At 39.5% G+C, this 22,181-nt stretch overlaps 1 protein-coding gene across 1 annotated transcript in view; it reads left to right on the top strand.

The window, feature by feature from the left end:
* Positions 1–239: 239 nt before the first annotated feature.
* The window catches only part of ANXA10 (annexin A10), a 62,581-nt gene continuing 40,639 nt past the window's right edge, over positions 240–22,181 (top strand). The window contains 3 exon segments of the mRNA XM_064273592.1: positions 240–423; positions 8,214–8,295; positions 12,269–12,363. Coding sequence (XP_064129662.1) covers positions 403–423; positions 8,214–8,295; positions 12,269–12,363 — 198 coding nt within the window. The 5' untranslated portion in view covers positions 240–402.

Raw genomic sequence — 22,181 nt, 5'->3', positions numbered from 1 at the left:
TGTGGTATATTCACACAATGGAATACTACGCATCGATAAAGAACAGTGACGAGTCTCTGAAACATTTCATAACATGGAGGAACCTGGAAGGCATTATGCTGAGCGAAATTAGTCAGAGGCAAAAGGACAAATATTGTATAAGACCACTATTATAAGATCTTGAGAAACAGTAAACCTGAGAAGAACACATACTTTTGTGGTTACGAGGGGGGGAGGGAGGGAGGGTGGGAGAGGGTTTTTTTATTGATTAATCAGTAGATAAGAACTGCTTTAGGTGAAGGGAAAGACAACACTCAATACATGGAAGGTCAGCTCAATTGGACTGGACCAAAAGCAAAGAAGTTTCCGGGATAAAATGAATGCTTCAAAGGTCAGCGGAGCAAGCGCGGGGGTCTGGGGAGCATGGTTTGCGGGGACTTCTAAGTCAATTGGCAAAATAATTCTATTATGAAATCATTCTGCATCCCACTTTGAAATGTGGCGTCTGGGGTCTTAAATGCTAACAAGCAGCCATCTAAGATGCAGCAATTGGTCTCAACCCACCTGGAGCAAAGAAAAATGAAGAACACCAAGCCCACATGACAACTAAGAGCCCAAGAGACAGAAAGGGCCGCATGAACCAGAGACCTACATCATCCTGAGACCAGAAGAACTAGTTGGTGCCCGGCCACAATTGATGACTGCCCTGACAGGGAGCTCAGCAGAGGACCCCTGAGGGAGCAGGAGATCAGTGGGATGCAGACCCCAAATTCTCATAAGAAGACCAAACTTAATGGTCTGACTGAGACTGGAGGAATCCCGGCGGCCATGCTCCCCAGACCTTCAGTTGACACAGGACAGGAACCATCCCCGAAGACAACTCATCAGAAATGAAAGGGACTGGTCAGCGGGTGGGAGAGAGATGCTGATGAAGAGTGAGCTAATTATATCAGGTGGACACTTGAGATTGTGTTGGCAACTCTTGTCTGGAGGGGGGATGGGAGGATAGAGAGAGAGGGAAGCCGGCAAAATTGTCAAGAAAGGAGAGACTGAAAGGGCTGACTCAAGACGGGGAGAGTAAGTGGGAGTAGGGAGTGAGATGTATGTAAACTTATATGTGACAGACTGATTGGATTTGTAAACGTTCACTTGAAGCTTAATAAAAGTTATTATAAAAAAAAAAATAAAATAACTGAATAAATTGATAAGAGATATGCTAAGCTGTAAGATATAAAACTAAAATCAATTAATATTTAAGGCAACTTAAACTACATGGAAAATTCCTACATAAATTTAAGAAACAACTCAAATGTCCATTAACTCCATTGACTTAATTATTCAATATAAGAAGTAGAAAATGTAAATTGTGAAACTACAATTAATGTTAATATGTTATACACACCACAAAAAAGTGTGGGCTACCATTTTATCTATACACATTTTTTCATGTTAATGGTCTCATTCTCTCATTCAAGAGTATCAGCATCAATTTCAAACTGATTAAAGATATATAGATTGAAAAAGAGAAAATAACAGCTGTTGGTGAAGATGTGGAAAAATCTGAACCCTCATCAATTGCTGGTAGGAATGCAAAATGGCATGGTAGCTCCTCAAAAGTTAAATATAAAGCCACCATATGACCCAGCAATCCCACTCTTAGTTATATACCCAAGAGACTTGCAAGCAGTGACACAAATAGACACATGTACACTAAAGTTCATTGTAGTACTATTCACAATAAATTAATGGTCCATCAGCAAATTAATGGATAAACAAAATGTGGTATATACATACAACGGAATATTACTCTGCCATAAAGAGAAGTCCTGATAGATGCAATAACATGGATGAACCTTAAAAACATTATGCTGAGTGAAATGAGCCAATCACAAAAGAACAAATATGGTGTGATATCACTAATATGAAATACATAGAATAGACAAAAAAACTCTTTGCCTTCAAGTGGATTTCAACTCATAGTGACCCTATAGGACGGAATAGAACTGCACCATAGAGTTTCCAAGGAGCATCTGGTGGATTAGAACTGCAAATCTTTTGGCTAGCAGCCATAGCTCTTAACCACTGCACCACCAGGGTTTCCGCTAGAATAGATAAAGGTATAGATATTAAAGTTTAATAATGGTTACCAGGGACAAGAGTGATGGGCAAAGGGGAAATCACTGTTTAGGTAGTATAGTGTTTTTTTTTTAATGGAGATGGAAAATTTGACACTGATATTGGTGATGGTTGTACAACATGATCAGTGGAATTGGCTTTGTTGAACTGTACACGTGAAAAACGTTGAATGGGCAAATGTGTTCTTTATATTTTTATAATAAAAAATGCTTGTAGTTAAAGAAAATTAAGAACATTTGCTGCACTACTCAATGAAATTCCAAGTTTGAGTCTTTTAGGATATTCAAAGTTATATTCCTTCATTTTAGAGTACACACTGTTGTTTTCCTTATTTTCCGTATACCCACCCACCCACTGCCGTGGAGTCGATTTCGACTCATAGAGACCCTATAGGACAGAGTAGAACTGCCCTGTAGAGTTTCCAAGGAGTGCCTGGCAGATTCGAACTGCAGACCTTTTGGTTAGCAGCCATAGCACTTAACCGCTATGCCACCAGGGTTTCTATGTTCCGTACAGTCTCAATTTTTCACCTGAAGGTACTGTTTTTACACAGATGTATTCTCTTTCAGTTGCTCACCTGCCTCATCCGCCACTTTATCTCTCATAAATAAGACTAATTCTCTAAAATCCATGCCAATTGCAGTCCTTTCAGGTCATGATGTTTTGACATGATTTCCAAACCTCCTAAATTTGGAGCCCTGAGGGCTCAGTAGTTAAGAGCTACGGCTGCTAACCAAAAGGTCAGCAGTTCGAATCCACCAGCTGCTCCTTGAAAACCCTATGGGGCAGTTCTACTCTGTTCTATACGGTCACTATGAGTTAGAATCAACTCAACGGCAACAGGTTTGGCTTGGGTTTTGGTTAATCTCATTAAAATAGGATGAAGGAGATGGCGTTTCTGACAGATATTCGGTGATTAGGAAATGATTACCCTTTACTGGTTTGTTTGGTAAGGAATTTAACTGGAAATACATTTGCATGTAATTTTAAAGCCCAACCATAACATTATATAGTGTAAGGCTAAATTCCAGTTGTGTGAATTATAAATATTAAAGGCAATGCCTAGAACTGAAGCCAACATATTCTATTTAGCTAAATTTCAAATCAATTTGATGAAGGAATATGTGTTGTCAAAATTCTGACAGTCTGTTGAAAATTTTGAAAATGCTAAATCAGCAGTGATTTCAACGGAGATACTGAACCACTCGTACAAGGATGGACCACAGAATCAATGGCCTCAGGGATGTATGGTCTAAAAGGAACAGAAAGATATAATCCATAGTCTGTATGGGGGGGATCTCCACGTAAGATTACCTCAAATACTTGAATGAATGGGATGTCATTCAAGTTACCATACCGGAATGTGTTCATGAACCTAGGCATTCCCATGAATCTGTCTTTCACGTGAGAATTCTATTCAGGATGTAGGCCTGAAGAGAAAGCAAATATTGCGTAGAAGTGCTTTAGACACTGAGGTTTTAGGCACAGAAAGACAAATGATGAGTTTGATCTTTCAGAAGGATTACTCTGGCAATAAAGTAGAAACTCGTTGAATACAACCCAAGGGAAAAGTGAGAAAGCCCGTGCTAAATTAGTATTAAGAGGAATGAAAAAGAAGAGAAATCACATAAAGGCTATTGTGTGGGTAGGGCTGGCAGAATTATACAGAATGGCTCATTAGATGTGGAGCATATGGGAGATGGGAAGGTTTCCAGATGCATATCAAGTTTTGGTTATACTTTTTTCTGATAATAAGCATGTTAACCCATCCTTTAGTGCTGGCTGTTTTTTAAAGCCATTGAAAACACTTCAGAACAATTCTTGGCAGATATGAGGCAGAAGAGATTATGGGCTGTAGACCTTCAGAATTTAGGGGATTCAGTCCTGAGATAATAGAGATCCAAGCGCCAATGTTCCAAAGCTGAGCAAATGGCTGGTTCTGGGGAAGTGCCCTGTGGAAAAGGAATTCCAAGATTTCAGTAGAATTTCCTCTAAAGACTCTAAAATTCCTAAATTACCTAATTTAATTTGCAGACCTTTCTGTTAGTGGCTGAGGGTTTAATCATTGTGTCACCAGGGCTCCTCTAAATTAGCTAAAAAGAAAAAAAAAAAAACAGTGCCATCGAATTAGCTAGAGATCTAATAATCCCCATGACACTAAAACTAAGATACTTCCTGATGCTGAATTATTCATTAAAACCTGTATTGTAGAAGGTATGCAGTTAGCGAAATTGTCAACTCACATGGCTAACGTTTCAAAGTCTAAGCCTTGAGGCACTTGGGTTGTCAAGGTGAGTGTGGCTCAAAACAACTTGGGAAAAATAATTAAAATGTGGGTGATAGATTTGAGGAACATGGCTTTATCGCTTCTAGCTCCTTGACTGGCTATGAATAAATGAAATATCATGGAATTATTGATGTACATATTGGTATGGGATAGCAAAAATAATTGTATCAACTTTATGAGCAAAATATGTGTAATTTTTTCAGTCTGCAGAGAGTCAAATGCAAACAATTTCACAATTTCTCATTTTGGTAAAGAGATCTATTCATTATTTACTCGGGGGGTAATTTTTACAACCAAATTTCAAATCTGCAGTTACCCATGCTCTTTTACATAGTCAGTTTATATGGTAGTTTGTCTTCTAAAAAGGGAGTATCTTTATTTATTATTTTTCTGTCAAAAGGCAGATTCACAAATGACTAGAAGCAAAGATCATATTTTGATTGCCTCATGGTAAGGATGCAAATTGACATGACAGACATTATAATCTACTTTGCTTTAGATAAGTGATACTATTTCTAAATCTGTCAATTTTCAAAACAAGAAAAATGAAATAATCTTCCCATATACATGTACATATTCTTTTTCACTGCCACATTTGAAAATGTTCATTTTTTCAATTTTTTTATTTATCCTGAGGCAATAAAATTTAGCTATATATATATACATATATATGCACATGTATACGTATATGTATATGTATATGTGTATGTATATGTGTATATATATATATATATGGAAACCCTGGTGGTGTAGTGGTTAAGTGCTATGGCTGCTAACCAAAAGGTTGGCAGTTGGAATCCACCAGGTGCTCCTTGGAAGCTCTATCAAGCAGTTCTACTCTGTCCTGTACGGTCGCTATGAGTTGGAATCTACTCGATGGCAGCAGGTTTTTTGGTTATGTATATACATACACACATATATATATAAAGAACATTGCTGTAAAAGATACCAATGCTGAAAAACACCTGAAACGACAGTTTCTGACTTTAGAAGGCTCAACTACTGTTAATGGGTTAACTTGAAATATGTCTCAGTAACTGCTGTTGTTCTTAAGTGCTTTCAAGTCGATTCCAACTCATAACAACCCCATATGATAGAGTAGAACTGCCCTGTAGGGCTTTGCTGCTGTGATCTTTATAGAAACAGGTCACCAAGTCGTTCTCACGTAGAGAGACTGGTGGATTTGAACTGCAAACCATTTGATTAGCAGCCAAGCTCTTAGCCACTGCACCGCCAGGGTTCCTAGTGAATGAAGGGCTCAGCTTATGTTGACTCCATCAGAGGGACTGGTATTGAGTTTTGAGAAATGCATAGAATATGGTTGAGTACAAATTTTGGAGAAAGAATTCCAAGGCAGTTTGACCTGACTCATAGCGACCCCACAGAGTTTCCAAGGCTATAAATCCCTAGGGAAGCAGGCTGCCTCATCTTTCTCCCGAGGAGCGACTGGTGGTTTCGAACCGCCAACCTTTGAGTTAACAGTCTACTGCTTTAGCCACTGCGCCACCAGGGCTCCTTGTAGCTATGCACTCAAAAAAAAAAAAAAAAAAAAAAACCCATTGCCTTTTTTCTTTAGCCTGCAGATTAAGTATGATAAATCTCTGTAGACCTAAGTTTCCCTCTCTATAACTTTCAAAGCAGTTTTTTTGTTGTTGGTTTTGTGTGTGCATGTGTGTGTGAGTTTTGTTTGTTTTTTGCAAAAAAGGCACATAGTTTTATTTTGCAGCACTTACTCCAGTACAAATCCCAGGGATCTCAGCCTGACAAAAAACAAAATGTTTTGTGGTGGACAGCTGCTCACTATGTGCCTAAAATTGCCTAGATAACTTACACATATTTAACAATATACCTTATTGCTTTCATATACATTTTCCTCTTTTCGGCCTCAAAACAGTCCTGTAATCTCTCTGGCCTGTAGCAATCAGCCTGGGTAAGGTCACCAAGGCAGTACTGTCCAAGAACCCAAGTCTTCCAACCCGGAAACCGGTGGGAAAGTCAAGCATTTCTTTCCTTTACCCCAACCAACCTTTAATTTTCCCAAAGAAAAAACTGATACGGAACTACACAGACCAAAAAGATTCAGTAAATGGCAGTGACAAATATCAGAAAAGAAATGTTCCCATTTAAAGGCAGATGACAGTTCCAGGAAAACTCTTGAGGTAGAGAGAATCAACCTACGAATTTACAGTAGAATTGTAATATGTATAAGAAGAATTAAAGCCTATTGTCCTCAAAGTGTCTCACCAGAAGCAAAAGGTTAGTGAATGAGTCAGAATATTTGTACTGTTTCCTAATCTAGAATTAGGAACGGGCTCAAAGAGAACTTCATTTTGAGGTTCTCTCTCTCCGATAAACTTGAGATCTCAGGAGCAAATAAGCAATTCATTTGTAAATGACTGCACTTTAGCAATGTCAGATTGCTAAATTTAATTACATGTATCTGCCCATGTGTGGCACAGTGGTTAAGAGCTGTGTGCTAACCAAAAGGTCAGCACTTTGGAAGCCACTCGCTGCTCCTTGGAAACCACATGGGGCAGTTCTACTCTGTCCTATAGGGCTGCTGTGAGACAGAATTGACTCAACAGCAACCGGTTTGGTTTTTGGTTTGGGTCCATGAGTACAATTCAGAAGAACATTCCACTAACAATATCTGTACTCCTAAGTATGAAAATACAGCCATGTCACAGTTGTTACATGGTTTTCTGTCTACTTCAAATGAACATCTTCATGTTTATTAGTATCAATGAAATATAATCCAAACTCAACTGAATTCTTAGCTTTACCCCAAGTGAACAGTGTTCTTAATCCTCCAAGAACCTCTTCATGAATATGTTGGTATTAGTATGCATATTTATTTAACTAGAATTGATGGTAGAGTCTTGCTCATGAATTAATTTTCTTGTGTTAGACAACGGGCACTAGAAATCTTCATCTTCAGCTAGGAGGTTACAGCTGTAGAAATGCTCAGTGAATTTCTGAACTCTTCTCTGGGCTTGGTAAACCTGTCTGCTATGGGGAGGTGGTTTTTGTCCAACATTTCTGGGAATGGTGACAATATGTTCCCCCTGTTGGGGGAAAACTTCCTTTCTTCTTAATAAATTTGGTTGACAGTTCTCTTGTGCCCAGTGTGATGATATGGTTTCTAGTCCTGGCTGCACTTATCTGAAATAATGGGCCATGTGCATCCAAAGCCTGTCTTCAATGTTCTGCCATTTTATTACTGGCAAGAGAGTGTCAATGGGATGTCAGTTGTGTTTTTATGTTTTTCTCTGCAGCTGCAAGCTTGAGCTAAAAATCTTTGTCCTACCCATATCACTTGGATTTTTATGAACTCTGTAATCCAAATTCAAATATTTCAATTTTTCTAATGTGATGTTAGGTCTCCTAAGGTAAAAGAAAAAAAAAAAGCTATGGTCACAAGTGCCACTTCTAATTCATATGAACGACATGAATTCCCCCAGTACAGTTTTCAGTTTCTACAAATTAGGCTGCAATTTCTAAAAATGCTTACCGTGTATTAAAGAGACATATATTTTTAATTCGATTCTTCCACTTTTCTACTATTGGTTCTAGTACCTCAGTTTCTTAGATGAATAATAGATGTCCATACAGTGGAGGCCAATGGATGAAATATACTCAACAAATTTGTTCTCTACAACTAACATAAGCAATTGTTCAATAGACTTGTGCGTAGGTCTTACAGTAATTTACATATATAGCCTATAGTTTAGTTTTCATTTTTTCTGGAAAAAAAGTTGAATCCTTTACTATGAATCACTGCAATCACTTTCTCATTGACTCTTCCCACCAGGTGCAAGGAACCATCTTCCCTGCTCCCAATTTCAATCCCATTATGGATGCACAAATTCTAGGAGAAGCATTGCAAGGATTTGGTAAGCCCCATAATTTCTACAATGTTTGATTGTTATTTATTTATTTATTTTTTGCTTTATCTTGTTTTAAGGCTATAATATGACTGTGAAATACCTGATGTGCAATGAAAGCAAGACACATATTAAAAAATAGAAAATCAAGTTTGCCAAAGAAGTAGGATGAGAACGAAAGTAATAGAAAAGAAAAATACTGAGGAAGAGATTTGCCTTTCTCCACTGCAAAGCTGACCTTGACGTGTTTTTCCCTTACATCCTTAAATGCCTCACCACTAACTGCTAAATGAAATCCCAAACAAAGAAACACAAACCTTAATCTAAGACAAAGCAATCTTCTTGACCTTGCCCTTATTTGTTCTCCTAGTCTCTTTCTCTTGCTCCTTCCACTTGCAGCCAAATCTAACTTCTTGTTATTCCCTCAAAAGGCTCTACTTTTTCACACATCTCTGTAAATTGGCTTAATAATCCTCCTGCCTGCAATGCAATTTTCTTCTCTTGTCTAATTCCTTCAAGGTTCTGTTCAAATAACCTTATCTGAGTACGCCACGCTCAACCACCTATGCCAACCCTCGGTTCCCTGCGTCTGAACTCTTGGGTCACTAACCTCATAATCACTGAGCTTTTGCTTCTGTCTCACCTGCTGTCTGCACTGTGAGCCCCCAGAGCATGGAGTCTGGGGTACAGGTACTTATTAATCGATGTTCAGTGAATGAAGCTAGAGCTTAGAAAAGGAATACAGAAAGAAGTAAGGAGAAGTATTGTTGGGTTCTTTTAAAAAAAGATTTCATCTTTAAATAAGATACGATATGGCATTGCTAAGCATCCACGTATTTCCTTTAAATGGAAGCCGTTTTAAGATGACTTCTCACAAGCACTAAGATAAACATTGACAGCATAAGAAAAATATTTGCATAAAACATATAAAACATGCAGAGCCTTTCATAAGAAAGGGAGCTCTTAACTTCAAAGTCAAGGTCCCCTTTACAAGAACGTTACTGAGGGTGTGTGTGTGTGTGTGTGTGCAAGCACGTGTGTGTGCAAGCATGTGTGCACACCTGTGTTTTATTCACTAGGAGAAACCCACAGGAAAACAATAAAAGATCTTAAGTATGCTCTCTGAAGTCTCTTTTAGGAGTTTGCAATCTTTTCATGGCTTTTCAAATATCAATCAATACTAGAATAATAGAGAGGCAAGAGAACAGTTATGAATTATTTTTTGTTTCAGAAGTGCAATTTTTGCTTTAAAACTCTAGATCAGAACAATCTATTCAATGATTTCTTTTTCTTTGCTTCAGTTTCAATTTTCCTGTGGTTACGATTTTAGGGTCAGAATATGGATTCGTTTTGACCGTCCTAATCTTTGGCTTATCAGTATTTTAGGCTGAGCTATTTCTGAAGGTTTTAGTCTTCATAGAGTTGTCTTTATGTTACTAACATAACTGCTGAATTATTTATGGTATTTTTTTTTCCTAAAACACTAAAGATTTATAGGCTATTTGCACATAACAAGCAGCTTTTTGTTAAAATTATTCATATTTGCACATCTATTCTTATTTCAAGTTATACTATTTTCTATTCATTTCTTATGAGGAGCCCTGGTGGCCCAGTGGTTAAGAGCTCAGCTGCTAACCAAAAGGTCAGCAGTTTGAATCCACCAGCCTCTCCTTGGAAACCCTATGGGGTAGTTCTATTCTGTCCTATAGGGCCGCTATGAGTTGGAATTGACTCGATGGCAATGGGTTTGTTTGTTTTTCGGTGGGGTTATTCATTTCTTAACACATAATTATATAAGTGATATTTAATTTTATGTTTACATTCTATAAATAAAAATTATTGAATTCTGCTATAATTTTATAAAAAATTTCGTTAATTATCTTGGATTTCTAGATAGATAGCAACATCTTCTGCAAATAATAATTTTGATTTCTTCGTAGAATCATGGTGTGTTTTTCTCTTTCCTGTCCTATTGCATTAGGACAGGAAATTCTAGATAATTATTTTTTTCTGAATTTAAAAGAAAATTCTGGCATAGTGAGCCATAGTAATTTTATAAGATTTTCTGATCTTATGGATGGCCAGAGAGGTAAAAGTGGCCTAACAGTCAAGAAAACAATCATTACTGAAATGGCAAATTGTTTCTAAACAGCACTGAATTTATTTAAAAAAAAAAAATTTGGCTTGTCTAGTTCTTTCTCTAGATTCAGGCACGTGGGTTAGAAGTGGTTCTAGCTGTCCAGGACCTCACTAAAATGATCAGGCATTATATATGGGTTATTAGTTGATAACATAGATAAAGAGAACAGGTTCTATTTTTTTTTCTTTCTCACAGATTACAAAGACGTCAGGCCTCACTGTATGTCAGAGACAGCTCATATTCCTCCACTATGTAAAGACTATAACAATTACGCCAATATGATGAGACCAGTAAGCCAGGCGCCGTTGAGTAATTCTAATTCAAGGCAACTCCATGTGTGTGTGAGTAGAACTGTGCTCCATAGGGTTTTCAGCAGCTGATTTTTCGGAAGTAGATCTCCAAGTCTTTTTCTCTGAGATGCCCCTCGGTGGACTGGAACTGCCAATCTTTCAGTTAGCAGCTGAGTGCGTTAACTATTTGCACCTCCCAGGCAGTCCAATATAATGATAGTAAGAATGAAACAGTGGCAGTAATTGAAAAATCTTCTATTTGTTATATGCAAAATTTGTGGGTGACTTTATCATGTAAAAAAAAAATTTTTTTTTTTTTTTTTATCATGTGGCTAATAGACTCCTCTAGAGCTATTTACGGATTTTCCTTTCAGCCAAGGCCTCAGCTGGGTTTATCCCAGGACACATTTTACTCTTTGCCTTTCCAGTGGAGGCTGCCTTCTCTCTCACAAGCCATAAACCTCAGTATTTGGAGTTGGTTCTGTGCCTTCCCGCCTCCCTATTACAGCTTTCAGACCATTTCTTCCACCTGCTCTTCCTTTTACCTTGAATTGGTATGGTCATCTAAGTACATCTTAGTCACTTTCCCTATGACCTGGATATTTCCACGCCTGACTCACAGCCCTGCTGTTATCCTAAGCCCATTCGGGATAACTTTAATTTCCAAGAGGATGATATGCTTAATAGCCTAACCTTTCAATTCATTTATCTCCCCATCTCCAGTAAGCATTTCCTTCATTCTGACTATAATTACAGCTAAATGTATCTAAACTAGCTGTGCGTTCCCTCAGCAATACAAATGGTTAATGCTTCTGGCTGCTAAGCGAAAAGTTGGAGGAGTCCACACAGAGGTGCCTGGAAGGGAAGTCCTGGTGATCTGCTTCTGAAAAAAATTAGTCATTGAAAACCCTCTGGATCACAGTTCTCCTCTGACACACATGCAGTCCCTAAGAGTCAGGATCAACTCAATGACAACTGGTGGTTAGCTCAGTGAGCTGATATATTAAGCAGTAGAGGCCACATAGCCCAGCCTGTGTTATGGGCACGAGACCATGTTCCATGCAAGCCATGACAGATGCCTACCATCCCTCAGAAAGGTGCAGACATTTTACGCTGTCATGACTTCCTTCTCTGTTAGCCCTCCTTCCCCTGAAGGTTCTGGACTAGAGCAGTCATTTTTCCCTTAATATGTGTTCATTGTCAATCTGACCGTAACTGTCAAATGAGAAAGATGTTGTGCCCATTCAAATGCTTATCATCTGGAAGGTCAGGGAACCCTTTTTTGGTGGGATAAGTGGTAGTTGAAGGAAGACCACATTCTTTTTGCTCCCTTGTATTTTTTATTGGATCTTTGTAAAGGAAGAGAAGCAATTTGTAGTAATAGCACTAAAATAAGAGATAGGGAGAGGCTAGGCCCCATCAAGAGTTGGTTAAAATTGCTCTCTGTTATAAAGTATCATCAGAGATAACGTTTGAATGTTCATATTGATTCTTAGGGTTCTTCTTAACTACAGAACAACAGCTTTATTAATCTTCAAATACACTTTTCCAGACTGCAACAAAGACATGCTGATCGACATTCTAACTCAACGCTGTAATGCTCAAAGGCAGATGATCGCGGAGGCATACCAGAGCATATATGGCCGGGTAAGATCTCTTCACCTGGACCTGTTTCTAGGGCCAAACTTGTCAGAAATAACTGCTCTTTCAGAGAACAGGTAATATTAATGTTTCTGGTCTCACAGATGACAAAGATTTCAGGCCCCACCGTGCATGAGAAAGAGTTCATATCCCTCTACTATGTTTGAAGGACTAAAAGAACGTTATATCGCGAAGTCATTTATCTGCGAGTTTTGTTCACAGACACAGGGATCCGCTATTCCCTTGGCAAAAATCATTCCACCTCCAAAAAAGAAAAGCGTTCGTAGCCTTACGCTGCTAGCTCGTCCAATTAGGCTAAAAATGCTGCGCTGGAAACTGTCCTGTGCTGAGCTTTAGGGAAAGGGTAGAAAGGACTATGGTCACCAGGTCAAAAAATAAGATCTTTTCCTGCCATTTTCCAAAGGCCCTCACCTCTCAACCCAAGTGAGTTCTCTTACGAGCTTGCCTTCTCACAGCACGCAGATATAAAGACCATTAAAACAGAATGGCAGTTTAAAAATAGTTGAAGGCAATAAAAGTATCCATGGTGTTTTAAAGGAATCACATTCTAATTTCAAAACAAGTAGCTTTAAAGGTTCTTTTGTTAGGCATTTAAAACACAGATTCAGAACAAACACTCTTCAGGCCAAAAGAACCTGAAATAGCAATTACTTCGTAAACTGAGCATTATGACGGGACACTGTCATAAAACATTCTCTACAGAGTTAGTTCATATCAATTTACTCCATCCCTAAGCCTCACGCTTTAAATAACCATAATACGTGACTTAAAGAACAGCCCTCAGCAGTAGAATGAATTAATGATCCAAAAAATCACTCCTGCTAGTGAAATTAGTTGAATTAAGCCAAAGGAGACTCAACGTATGCGGTTTTTTTTTTTCCCCAGGTAGAACCGTCATCTTATCTCTTATATTCCCATGACACTAGAGATGGTTTTCTTTTGAGTGTAAAGATAAAAAACCGTTTTAAAAAAGTCATAAAACAATTTGTGTACTATTTAGTAAGAAGCTAGTTTGTTCTGTAAACCTTCATCTAAGGTACAAAAAAAAAAACTATAAAAATTGTATCACTGGTATTCTAATATTATTTTAGTGAGCCCTGGTGGCGCAGTGGTTAAGCATAAGGCTGCTAGCCAAAAGGTGGGAGGTTCCAACCTCTAGCAGGCATTAGGGAGAAAAGACCTGAAAATCTGCTCCTGTAAGGATTATAGCCTAGAAAATCCTATGAGGCAATTCCACTGTGTCATATAGGGCCACTTTCAGTCAAAATCGACTAGACAGCATTTTTTTTTTTAATGCTGTTTTAATATTCACAGTGGAACCCCGGTGGCGCAGTGGTTAAGAGCTCGGCTGCTAACCAAAAGGTCAGCAGTTGGAATCCACCAGCTGCCCCACTGAAACCCTACAGGGCAGTTCTACCCTGGCTGATAGGCTTGCTAAGAGTCGGAATCAACTCCATGGCAATGGGTTTATTTGTTTTGGTTAATATGCACAGTGCTATAAGGGAGGTCTTTTTTTAGTAACTGTTTTTTTTAAACACAAAATACATATACATCTTTGTTCTTTACACATCAGGTTAGTTTACATTTATTACATAGTCTCTACAAAATTAGCCTAAAGTAGATTATAAAATAATTTAGAAATGTGGCACTTAGATTCAAGGAATTTAAAATCCATTTGAGAATTTATAATCTAATGAAGGATCTTTCACTATACATATAAAGTCTTAGAATTTGTTAAACCCTCATATTTTGCTGAATAATCCATACTTCATGGGAAGGCATGGCTGATTCTTTAAATTGCACGAACTGGAAAACAGGGAGTCAGCTGGCTTCTTCCCCCTGAAGCATGCAGTTACCAAGTCCCGTAAAATAGCTAGTTCTCCTCTCATTCTTTCCCTCACTTTGACTGCATTTCTACAGTCTTAAGTCAGTTCTTCATCTCGCCACCACCCCTCTCCCATCCCTCTTCCACGCTGCTGTGAGGATGACTCCTAAAATCTAAATTTTCACTCCTCACATTCCTGCTTTAATCTTTTAAAATTTATCCCATTCCTCTCTCGCAAATATCCATATGTACACAGGATAAATCCCAATGACTTCCCAGGACATACAGAGTCTTGGTTGCTTTGTTTCTGCTCTCCCTTTACCCTCATCTGTTCTTATTGTTATGTGCCTTCCAGTCTGTTCCCACTCATAGCAACCCAAAGTGACAGAGTAGAATTGCCCCCATAGGGTTTCCTAAGCTGTAATCCTTATGGAAGAAATCCTAGTGGTTCAGTGGTTAAAGGGCTCACCTGCCAACCAAGAGGTTGGCAATTTGAACCCACCAGCCATTCCATGGGGAAAAGATGTGGCGTCTGCTCTTGTAAAGATTTACAGTTTTGGAAACCCTGCGGCAGCTCTACTCTGTCCAAAAGGGTCACTATGAGTCTGAATCAACTCAACGGCAATGGATTTGGTTTTTTGGGTTTAGTCTTCATGGGAACAGATCACCAGGTCTTTCCTCCCTTGTAGCTGCTCATGGGCTTGAACCTCTAACCTTTTGGTTACCAGCCAAGCACTTAACCATTGTGGCACCAAGGTTTACCTTCAATTGCGCTTATACTTCTCTGCGTTAACCAAGTCTGCTCTCTCAGCTTTAGTCATGGCATATCATCTATATCCAATGACCTGGTTCTTAACTCCACCGACTGCACACCAACTCCCCTTCCCAGACACTTGCCCCCATTCCTTACGCCACCACTCCGGAAATTGAGTGGCGCTGACTTGTGGTGCTACTGCATCCTTCACACAACTTCCCACAGCACCCAATTACTATTAGTGAACTTTCGAAGGCTGGGAACGCACCTTGTACATTCCTAGAGTTTGGCACAAATGTCCATCTAACACACCAAGATTGCTTAATGTTTCTTGAACAACAGCATGAAGGCATAGCTGACTGCCACTCCTCTGATAGATGTAATTAGGCTTTGGCTGCTCCTGGAAGCCCTCCTGGCCCGCGCACACATCCGCGCTCTGTGCTAGGTACTTCCTGCTAGGTTCCCACAACTCCTGTGCACATTGTGACCATGGCAGTTGCCATACTGGGTTGTGTTAGTTTGATTTAATGGCTGACTAGAGTTTTAACTCCTAGGAAAGCAGGGACTGGGCTATTTGCTGCTGTCCCTGCAGACCTCAACCCAAGCCCTGACATAGAAGACGCACTGGGTTTGTAAAATAAGTGCATCTAAGGACTTATTTTCTGCATATTTATTTTTCTTAGAATAGATATATAAATAAAAAGAAAAACATCTTCTTGTTATCCACTATCTAGTTAAAAATGAGTGCTCCTAAATTGCCTAAATTTCTCTTTTCCGTCATTCCCTGCTCTGGTTGCTCCCAGGTTAACTTGACTGGCTTTCAAGCTAAGTCTTCTTGACCTTCCATGTTGCTCACACTCAAAATTACTTCTTCTATTTGGCCAAAGTGTATTTACTGCTACCTCCCCCTTTCTGTGGCAAATATTTACAGACTATCCTCTATGTTAATCATTGATTTTTTTTATTTTTATTAACACGTATAATCAAGAGCATAATAATTGACAGAATCACTTTCTTAGATGCTGAGTAAAGCACAATTCTAGACATCCTCCACAAATACTTATTACTTGATATTTTACATTAGTGAATAGCTGCTAAATTTCATCAACAGCTTTGCATTACCCATAGCAGAAACTAATCCCTAGACTCAACTAAAAAGCCCGTTGGAATCCAATGCCTCTGATCGACATATCTATCAATGCAATTAATATGTTCACAGCTGATCTTCCACACCAAAGCAAGTGCTAGTCTATTGATGGTGCAATGAAACAAATGAACGGTCAAATGCCTCTGGTAAGAGAGGAGGGGGATTACCCATACATTTTTAGTTTGGCAGCCTGACAATGGTTCCTGACAGAGTTCAAGTTAAGCACTGAAGCAATTAATTTTCTCATTTCTCATCTAAAACAGGAATGGTCAGCTCTGACATATTCTGGTTTCTGATATTCATTTAAACTGTGGCATTAGTTATGCAATTTAATGCAGAGACCGACTTGCCCAAAGTCACACAAAGGTAATTCTTGAGCCAAGATAACCTGACTCTAAGTCTTGTCTTGCTATAAATTCTCAAAAATGCCAGTTCTTCTCAACTGAGTAAGCACCACGCTTAAGGCAGATCTTTATATTGCTAATTCTCTCACTTCTTTCAAGGTTTCACTCAAGTGTCAACTACTGAAGAGGGCCTGCTCTGATTGCCCTGTTTGAAACTGTAACCCACCTCAATGCCCATGCTGGCACTTCAGACCCTCCTTACCTGCTCTTTTTCTTTTGTCCATAACATGCATTATCTTCTAACATACTACATAATTTACTTACATATTATGATTATTATTTATCGTTTGTCAACCTCAATTCCCACGGACCAATGCAAGAAGACCAGATGATACCGCACATCCAGTGTATTTCATTAAGAAGAGAAACCAGGAACTTAGGAAACCCGAATCACTTCTAATTGGCAGAATGCATCCTGCCCCTTACTCAGGACACTATTTCTATCTTCCAAGGGTATTCACTATACAAACACCCTTGGAAAGATAGTCCAGAGCAAAGGGCAGTTGGTGCCTCATTTAGCACCTAGATAAGTTAGCAGAAATATGAGACCCACAAACTATTTTCCCCAAAACATATCTACCTTTATTTGTCCCTGCAAAGAAAGTGTTATTTGCAATTTTGAGAGTCCCCAGGTGAGACCTAGCTTAGTCAGGGACGCAGGTTGACGGTTCCCTGTAAGCAAGCCAGTAAGCCTTAGGGGTTCCACTGATAATCAAGTCTAGTCATTATTTTTGGAGGAACTGCCTAAGGGAAGTCAATCCAACCTGTCCTGTCCACCCACGCCACAGCCAGGTGACATTTGTCTACCCCACAGAATAAATGAGCAATGGGCATGGGACTGGGGATGGAAAGACATGAAGACATCTGAAGGTGTCATGGGAGGTTCAGGAGCAAGGGTCAGTTGCAAATACTTCCAGTTAAGGGGAATAATTGTGCTGAAGGAGAAGACAGATTCAGCAATCAGTAAAATGTAAGGGGCTTGCAATGAATTGGGAAGTATACAAGGATGGGCCTGAAAGACCAGGTTTATTAATGGCCATTCCTCCTCCATACATCGAGAGGTCTAAGGTGTTCCCTTCCCAGGTGATAAGTTTGTTGTTCTCACTTCATCACCAGAAAATTGCCAAATCCCATTCCAGTAGGTATAACTTCACCTTTTTTTCCAATTATCTCCAACTGACAGCCAGAACTTTCATTTGGAAGGATCAGATGCAAGGCCATATTTACAAAAATTCTAGAGAGTCATTATGTTCCACATCTGAGCAGTGTACTCAACCAAGTGGTCATTACCTATGATCCAGGATGATGAAACTCCAAAGAGAATCTAGGTGACTAAGTGAGAATTAAGTGTGAATTACCTATGCCTAATTTTAGTTGATTTGCAGCCGTAGAGTGGACCAACCAATAGACCCTGAGGTTTCTGTTCAAAGAAAGAAAGCAGCAGCATGCCCAGTAATGGTCAGGGTGAAATTTATTATGTTCAGAATGGGTTTATACAACCCTCGCTTTTCATCCTGACCATTATCTAGGCTAGGAGGAGGTCGAGAGAAGTTGATCCTTTTCTGGGATGACTATTATTCATTGATAAAACTGCCTTGATAAGCTATGTAGACCAAAAGGAAGTATAGGAGATAGAGTCAGAAATCTTTTTGAGTTCATATTTTAGGAAGCTATTCCAATGATCAACAATACCAGAAGCCTATGGATGGTGGGGAGCATGGGCAGTACACCAAATACCTTGTTTGACAATTAGCATAGTATTGAGCAGCTTTTGCAATGAAAGATGCACCATGGTCAGACTGGAAAGTAGCCTGGAAAGCCAAAAACATGATACAGGTTAGTTTTAAGGACTACATAGTGTGACTGGAGTTGGCTAATTGAACTAGAACAGCAGCGCTGTAATTTGAAAAGTGTCGAAAGTCGTGAGGACTATCACTAGCCCCAAGAGGGGATCAAAGGTCTCATGCAGTCCATCTGCCAGGACGGTACAGAGGCACTGGTCTTCTTTCACCATAAAAAAAATCAAGTTTTGACAAGAGCAACAAGTCTTATATTCAGTCATACCCTTGGCATCAGACACATAGAGTACTTTTCTTTACATTCAGTTTATGATAGTGTATGTGTTGTGATGTCCAAAATAATGATGGATAGAGGCAGCAGTGGTGTATCTTGGCAGGGCAGCCCTGATCAGCAGCTGGACTCCAGTTTGTTTCATCAGAGAATGAGACTTCACCATGGACACCTGCAAGAATGATTCATAAGTTCCTATCAGCAACTCCAATTTATTTCCACCTTTTTACATCCCCCAAATGACCCTTTTTTAATATGCCAGGATGTACTTTTCCAAGTGTTAGACCAAAGAGTGAGTAAAAAGATAACGATGTTAATTAAAGAGAATACTGGTGAGAGCTATGAAAAAAGCCTTGATTTCAGTCCACTGAACAGAATGACCTTGTTCATGTTTTGGCTCTGCGCAGCAGTTACTAAGCTGAATAGCCACAGAAGCCCAGTGGATACCATTTGGTTTCATGTCAGATGAGCCATCAATTTACGAGGCCAAGGCATTTAGGGGAACTGCTTGACATCCTTTAATTCAGCAGCTTTGCTTCAGGCTTCAGGCAGCAGAGTGGAGGTTAAATTTTCACCCAAAGGAACATCTGCCACTTTTTCATGTAAACCTGAGATGCTGTGGGGGCCAAGTGAGGTACGTTGGATTCTTTCAACATATCAGTCATTGAGTTTTAGTTGACCCTCCTCAAAATGGGAAAATCAGGTACGAGAGTCACAAGGCCTCCATAGGTCACGTATGCAGCTTTGACAAGATTCCAGGAGTAATCTAATAGCCTGTTTTCAAAACTGGTATACCTGGAAGTTTTGTGAGGATGGCAAGTTGAAAACACCAAAAGGCACCTCTAGGAGGCTACTTCCCCTCCAATCAGCAAATCATCTATCACAGAGAATTGTAACTGAAAAGTGTTTATTAGAGTTATGGGGCCCCAAAGGTAGAAACACTTTCCTGTATGCGACTCTTCCTTACTGAGAGCACCTCCCTGGTACTTACAAGCATTCAAAGCAAATAAAGCAAATACGAAGTATATCTAGCAGTGGAAGCTACAATAATCAGCTGTGAATCAGCTCAAGGGCCCCAGTCACAAGGTCATGTTAGTTCCTTTCTCCACTGTTAGCCTTGCCCAAATCTCATCAGTTAAACTTAAGTACGATCCCACCAATAGATAATAGGAAGAATGTGACTCAGGGACCTGTATCCAACAGATTCATAAAAACTTGAGTCCTTCTACTTCTAATTCTCCCCAGCACACTCAGATAAGCATGTTGTGGTCATTGTTCGGTGCTGTGGGGTCAGTTCCAACTACTAGAGACACTGTGTACAACAGAACAAACCACTGCCCAGTCCTGTGCCATCCTCACAATTATTGCTATGCTTGAGCCCATTGTTGCAACTACTGTGTCAATCCTTCTCTTTGAGGGGCTTCCTCTTTTTCGCTGATCCTTTACTTCACCAAGCGTTAAGCCCTTCTCCAGGGGCTGATCCCTTCTGATAACATGTCCAAAATATGTGAGATGAATTCTCGCCATCCTTGGTTCTAAGGAGCATTCTGGCTGTGCTTCTTCTGGCAGTCCATGATATATCCAATATTCTTCACCAACACCATAATTCAAAGGCATCAGTTCTTCTTCGATATTTCTCATTCATTGTCCAGCTTTCACATGCGTGAAGTGATTAAAAATACCATGGCTTGGGTCAGGCGCACCCTGGTTCTCAGTGATATCTTTTTGACACGTTAAAGAGATCTTTTCCAACAAATTTGCCCAATGCAATATGTCGTTTAATTTCTTGATGGCTGCTTCCATGGGTGTTGATTGGGGATCCAAGTAAAATGAAATCCTTCACAACTTCAATGTCTTCTCCATTGATCATGATGTTGCTTATTGGTCCAGTTGTGAGGATTTTTGTTCTCTTGTTGAGGTATAATCCATACTAAAGGCTGTAATCTTTGATCTTTATCTTAAGTGCTTTAAGTCCGCTTCACTTTCAGCAAGCAAGGTTGTGTCATCTGCATATCACAGGTTGTTAACGAGTCTTCCTCCAATCTTGATGCCCTGTTCTTCTTTATGTAGTCCAGGTTTCTCAGATTATTTGCTCAGGTATGGTGAAAGAATACAACCCTGATGCACGTCTTTCCTAATTTTAAACCACACAATATCCCCTTGATCTGTTCGAACAACTGCCTCTTGGTCTATGTACAGGTTTCTCATGAGCACAATTAAGTGTTCTGGAATTCCCATTCTTAGCAATTTTATCCATAATTTGTTATGATCCACACAGTTGAATACCTTTTCATGGGCAGTAAAACACAGGTAAACACCTTTCTGGTATTCTCTGCTTTCAGCCGAGATCCATCTGACATCAGCAATGATATCCCTTGTTCCATGTCCTCTTCTGAATCCAGCTTGGATTTCTGGCCTCTCCCTGTCCATATACTGCTGTAGATTGCAACAATACATAGACAGACAAGCATACTCAGATGGAATATTCAGACAAGCCTTTCATCATCCACATTGAAGAGACAAAGACCTCCGTCACACCCCTAAATATTTTCCTACTTAAAAAGCTGAAGGAGGGGAAAGATCAAGAAGCACGAGGGAGAGACCTGCTCTGCACCAGCAAGCAAGCACACTTATTTTCTGTGTGACATCTGAACTTCTAATATTTTCAGCTCAGGCAAAGCCCTGTATCAGGTTGTAAGGCCATTATTACTGATGGCGTATTATTCAGCTTTGGCGGCCCTGGACTCAGTAGCCAGAGACACATTTCCTTCTGGCTACAGCTAAGGGATGTTCACCCTTTGGCTTACACAAGCTTAATTCATACAATGGCAACTTCTTTTTTAATGAGTCCATCTTAATCCACAGAATTTGCAGCCCCGTTTTCATGATGCTACAGGTTTTTGCCTGGTTTTAACATAAGAGCTAGGGGAATTTTCCAGGTAGACTTTTATTGTCCAATATTTTTATTTCACCTTCTTTATTCTCCCTTTATTAGTTTCCCAGGGCTGCCATAATAAAATATCACAAACTGGGTGCCTTATAACACCAGAAATTTATTGTCTGGATGCTAAATCCAGGTAGGTTCTGGAGGTTAGAATTCCAAATTCCGAGTGCCCCCAAAAAAAAACAAACCAACCCGTTGCCACTGAGACAGTTCATTGCAACCCTATAGGACAAAGTAGAACTGCCCCATAGGGTTTCCGAGGAGCGCTTAGCTCTTAACCACTATGCCAAGGTGTCAGTAGAATCAAATTTTCTCCAAAGGCTCTAGGGGAAGATTCTTTCTTGTCTCGCTCTGCTTCAAGTAGCCCCAGGCATTCTGGTTTGCCGATAAAGCTTACCTTGGTAGCCAGAGGTTCTTCCCTCTGTGTGTGTCTCTTCTCTTTCATAAGGACACTACTCAGATTGAATTGGGACCCGCCTTATTCCAGTATGACCTCATGTTAACTGATATCTTCAAAGACCCTGTGTCCTAAAAAGTTCATATTCACAGGTACAGGAGTTAGGACTTATATATACCTTGGGGGTACACTTCAATCCATATACTCCCCTAAATTTATTATTATTATTGCTGTTTTATAAGTTAGTGCTTTAGTTTTATTC

This window comes from Loxodonta africana, chromosome 21 (genome assembly GCF_030014295.1).
Source record: "Loxodonta africana isolate mLoxAfr1 chromosome 21, mLoxAfr1.hap2, whole genome shotgun sequence".
Classification (NCBI taxonomy): Eukaryota; Metazoa; Chordata; class Mammalia; order Proboscidea; family Elephantidae; genus Loxodonta; species Loxodonta africana.
This window is presented reverse-complemented; position numbering and strand designations above follow the sequence as displayed.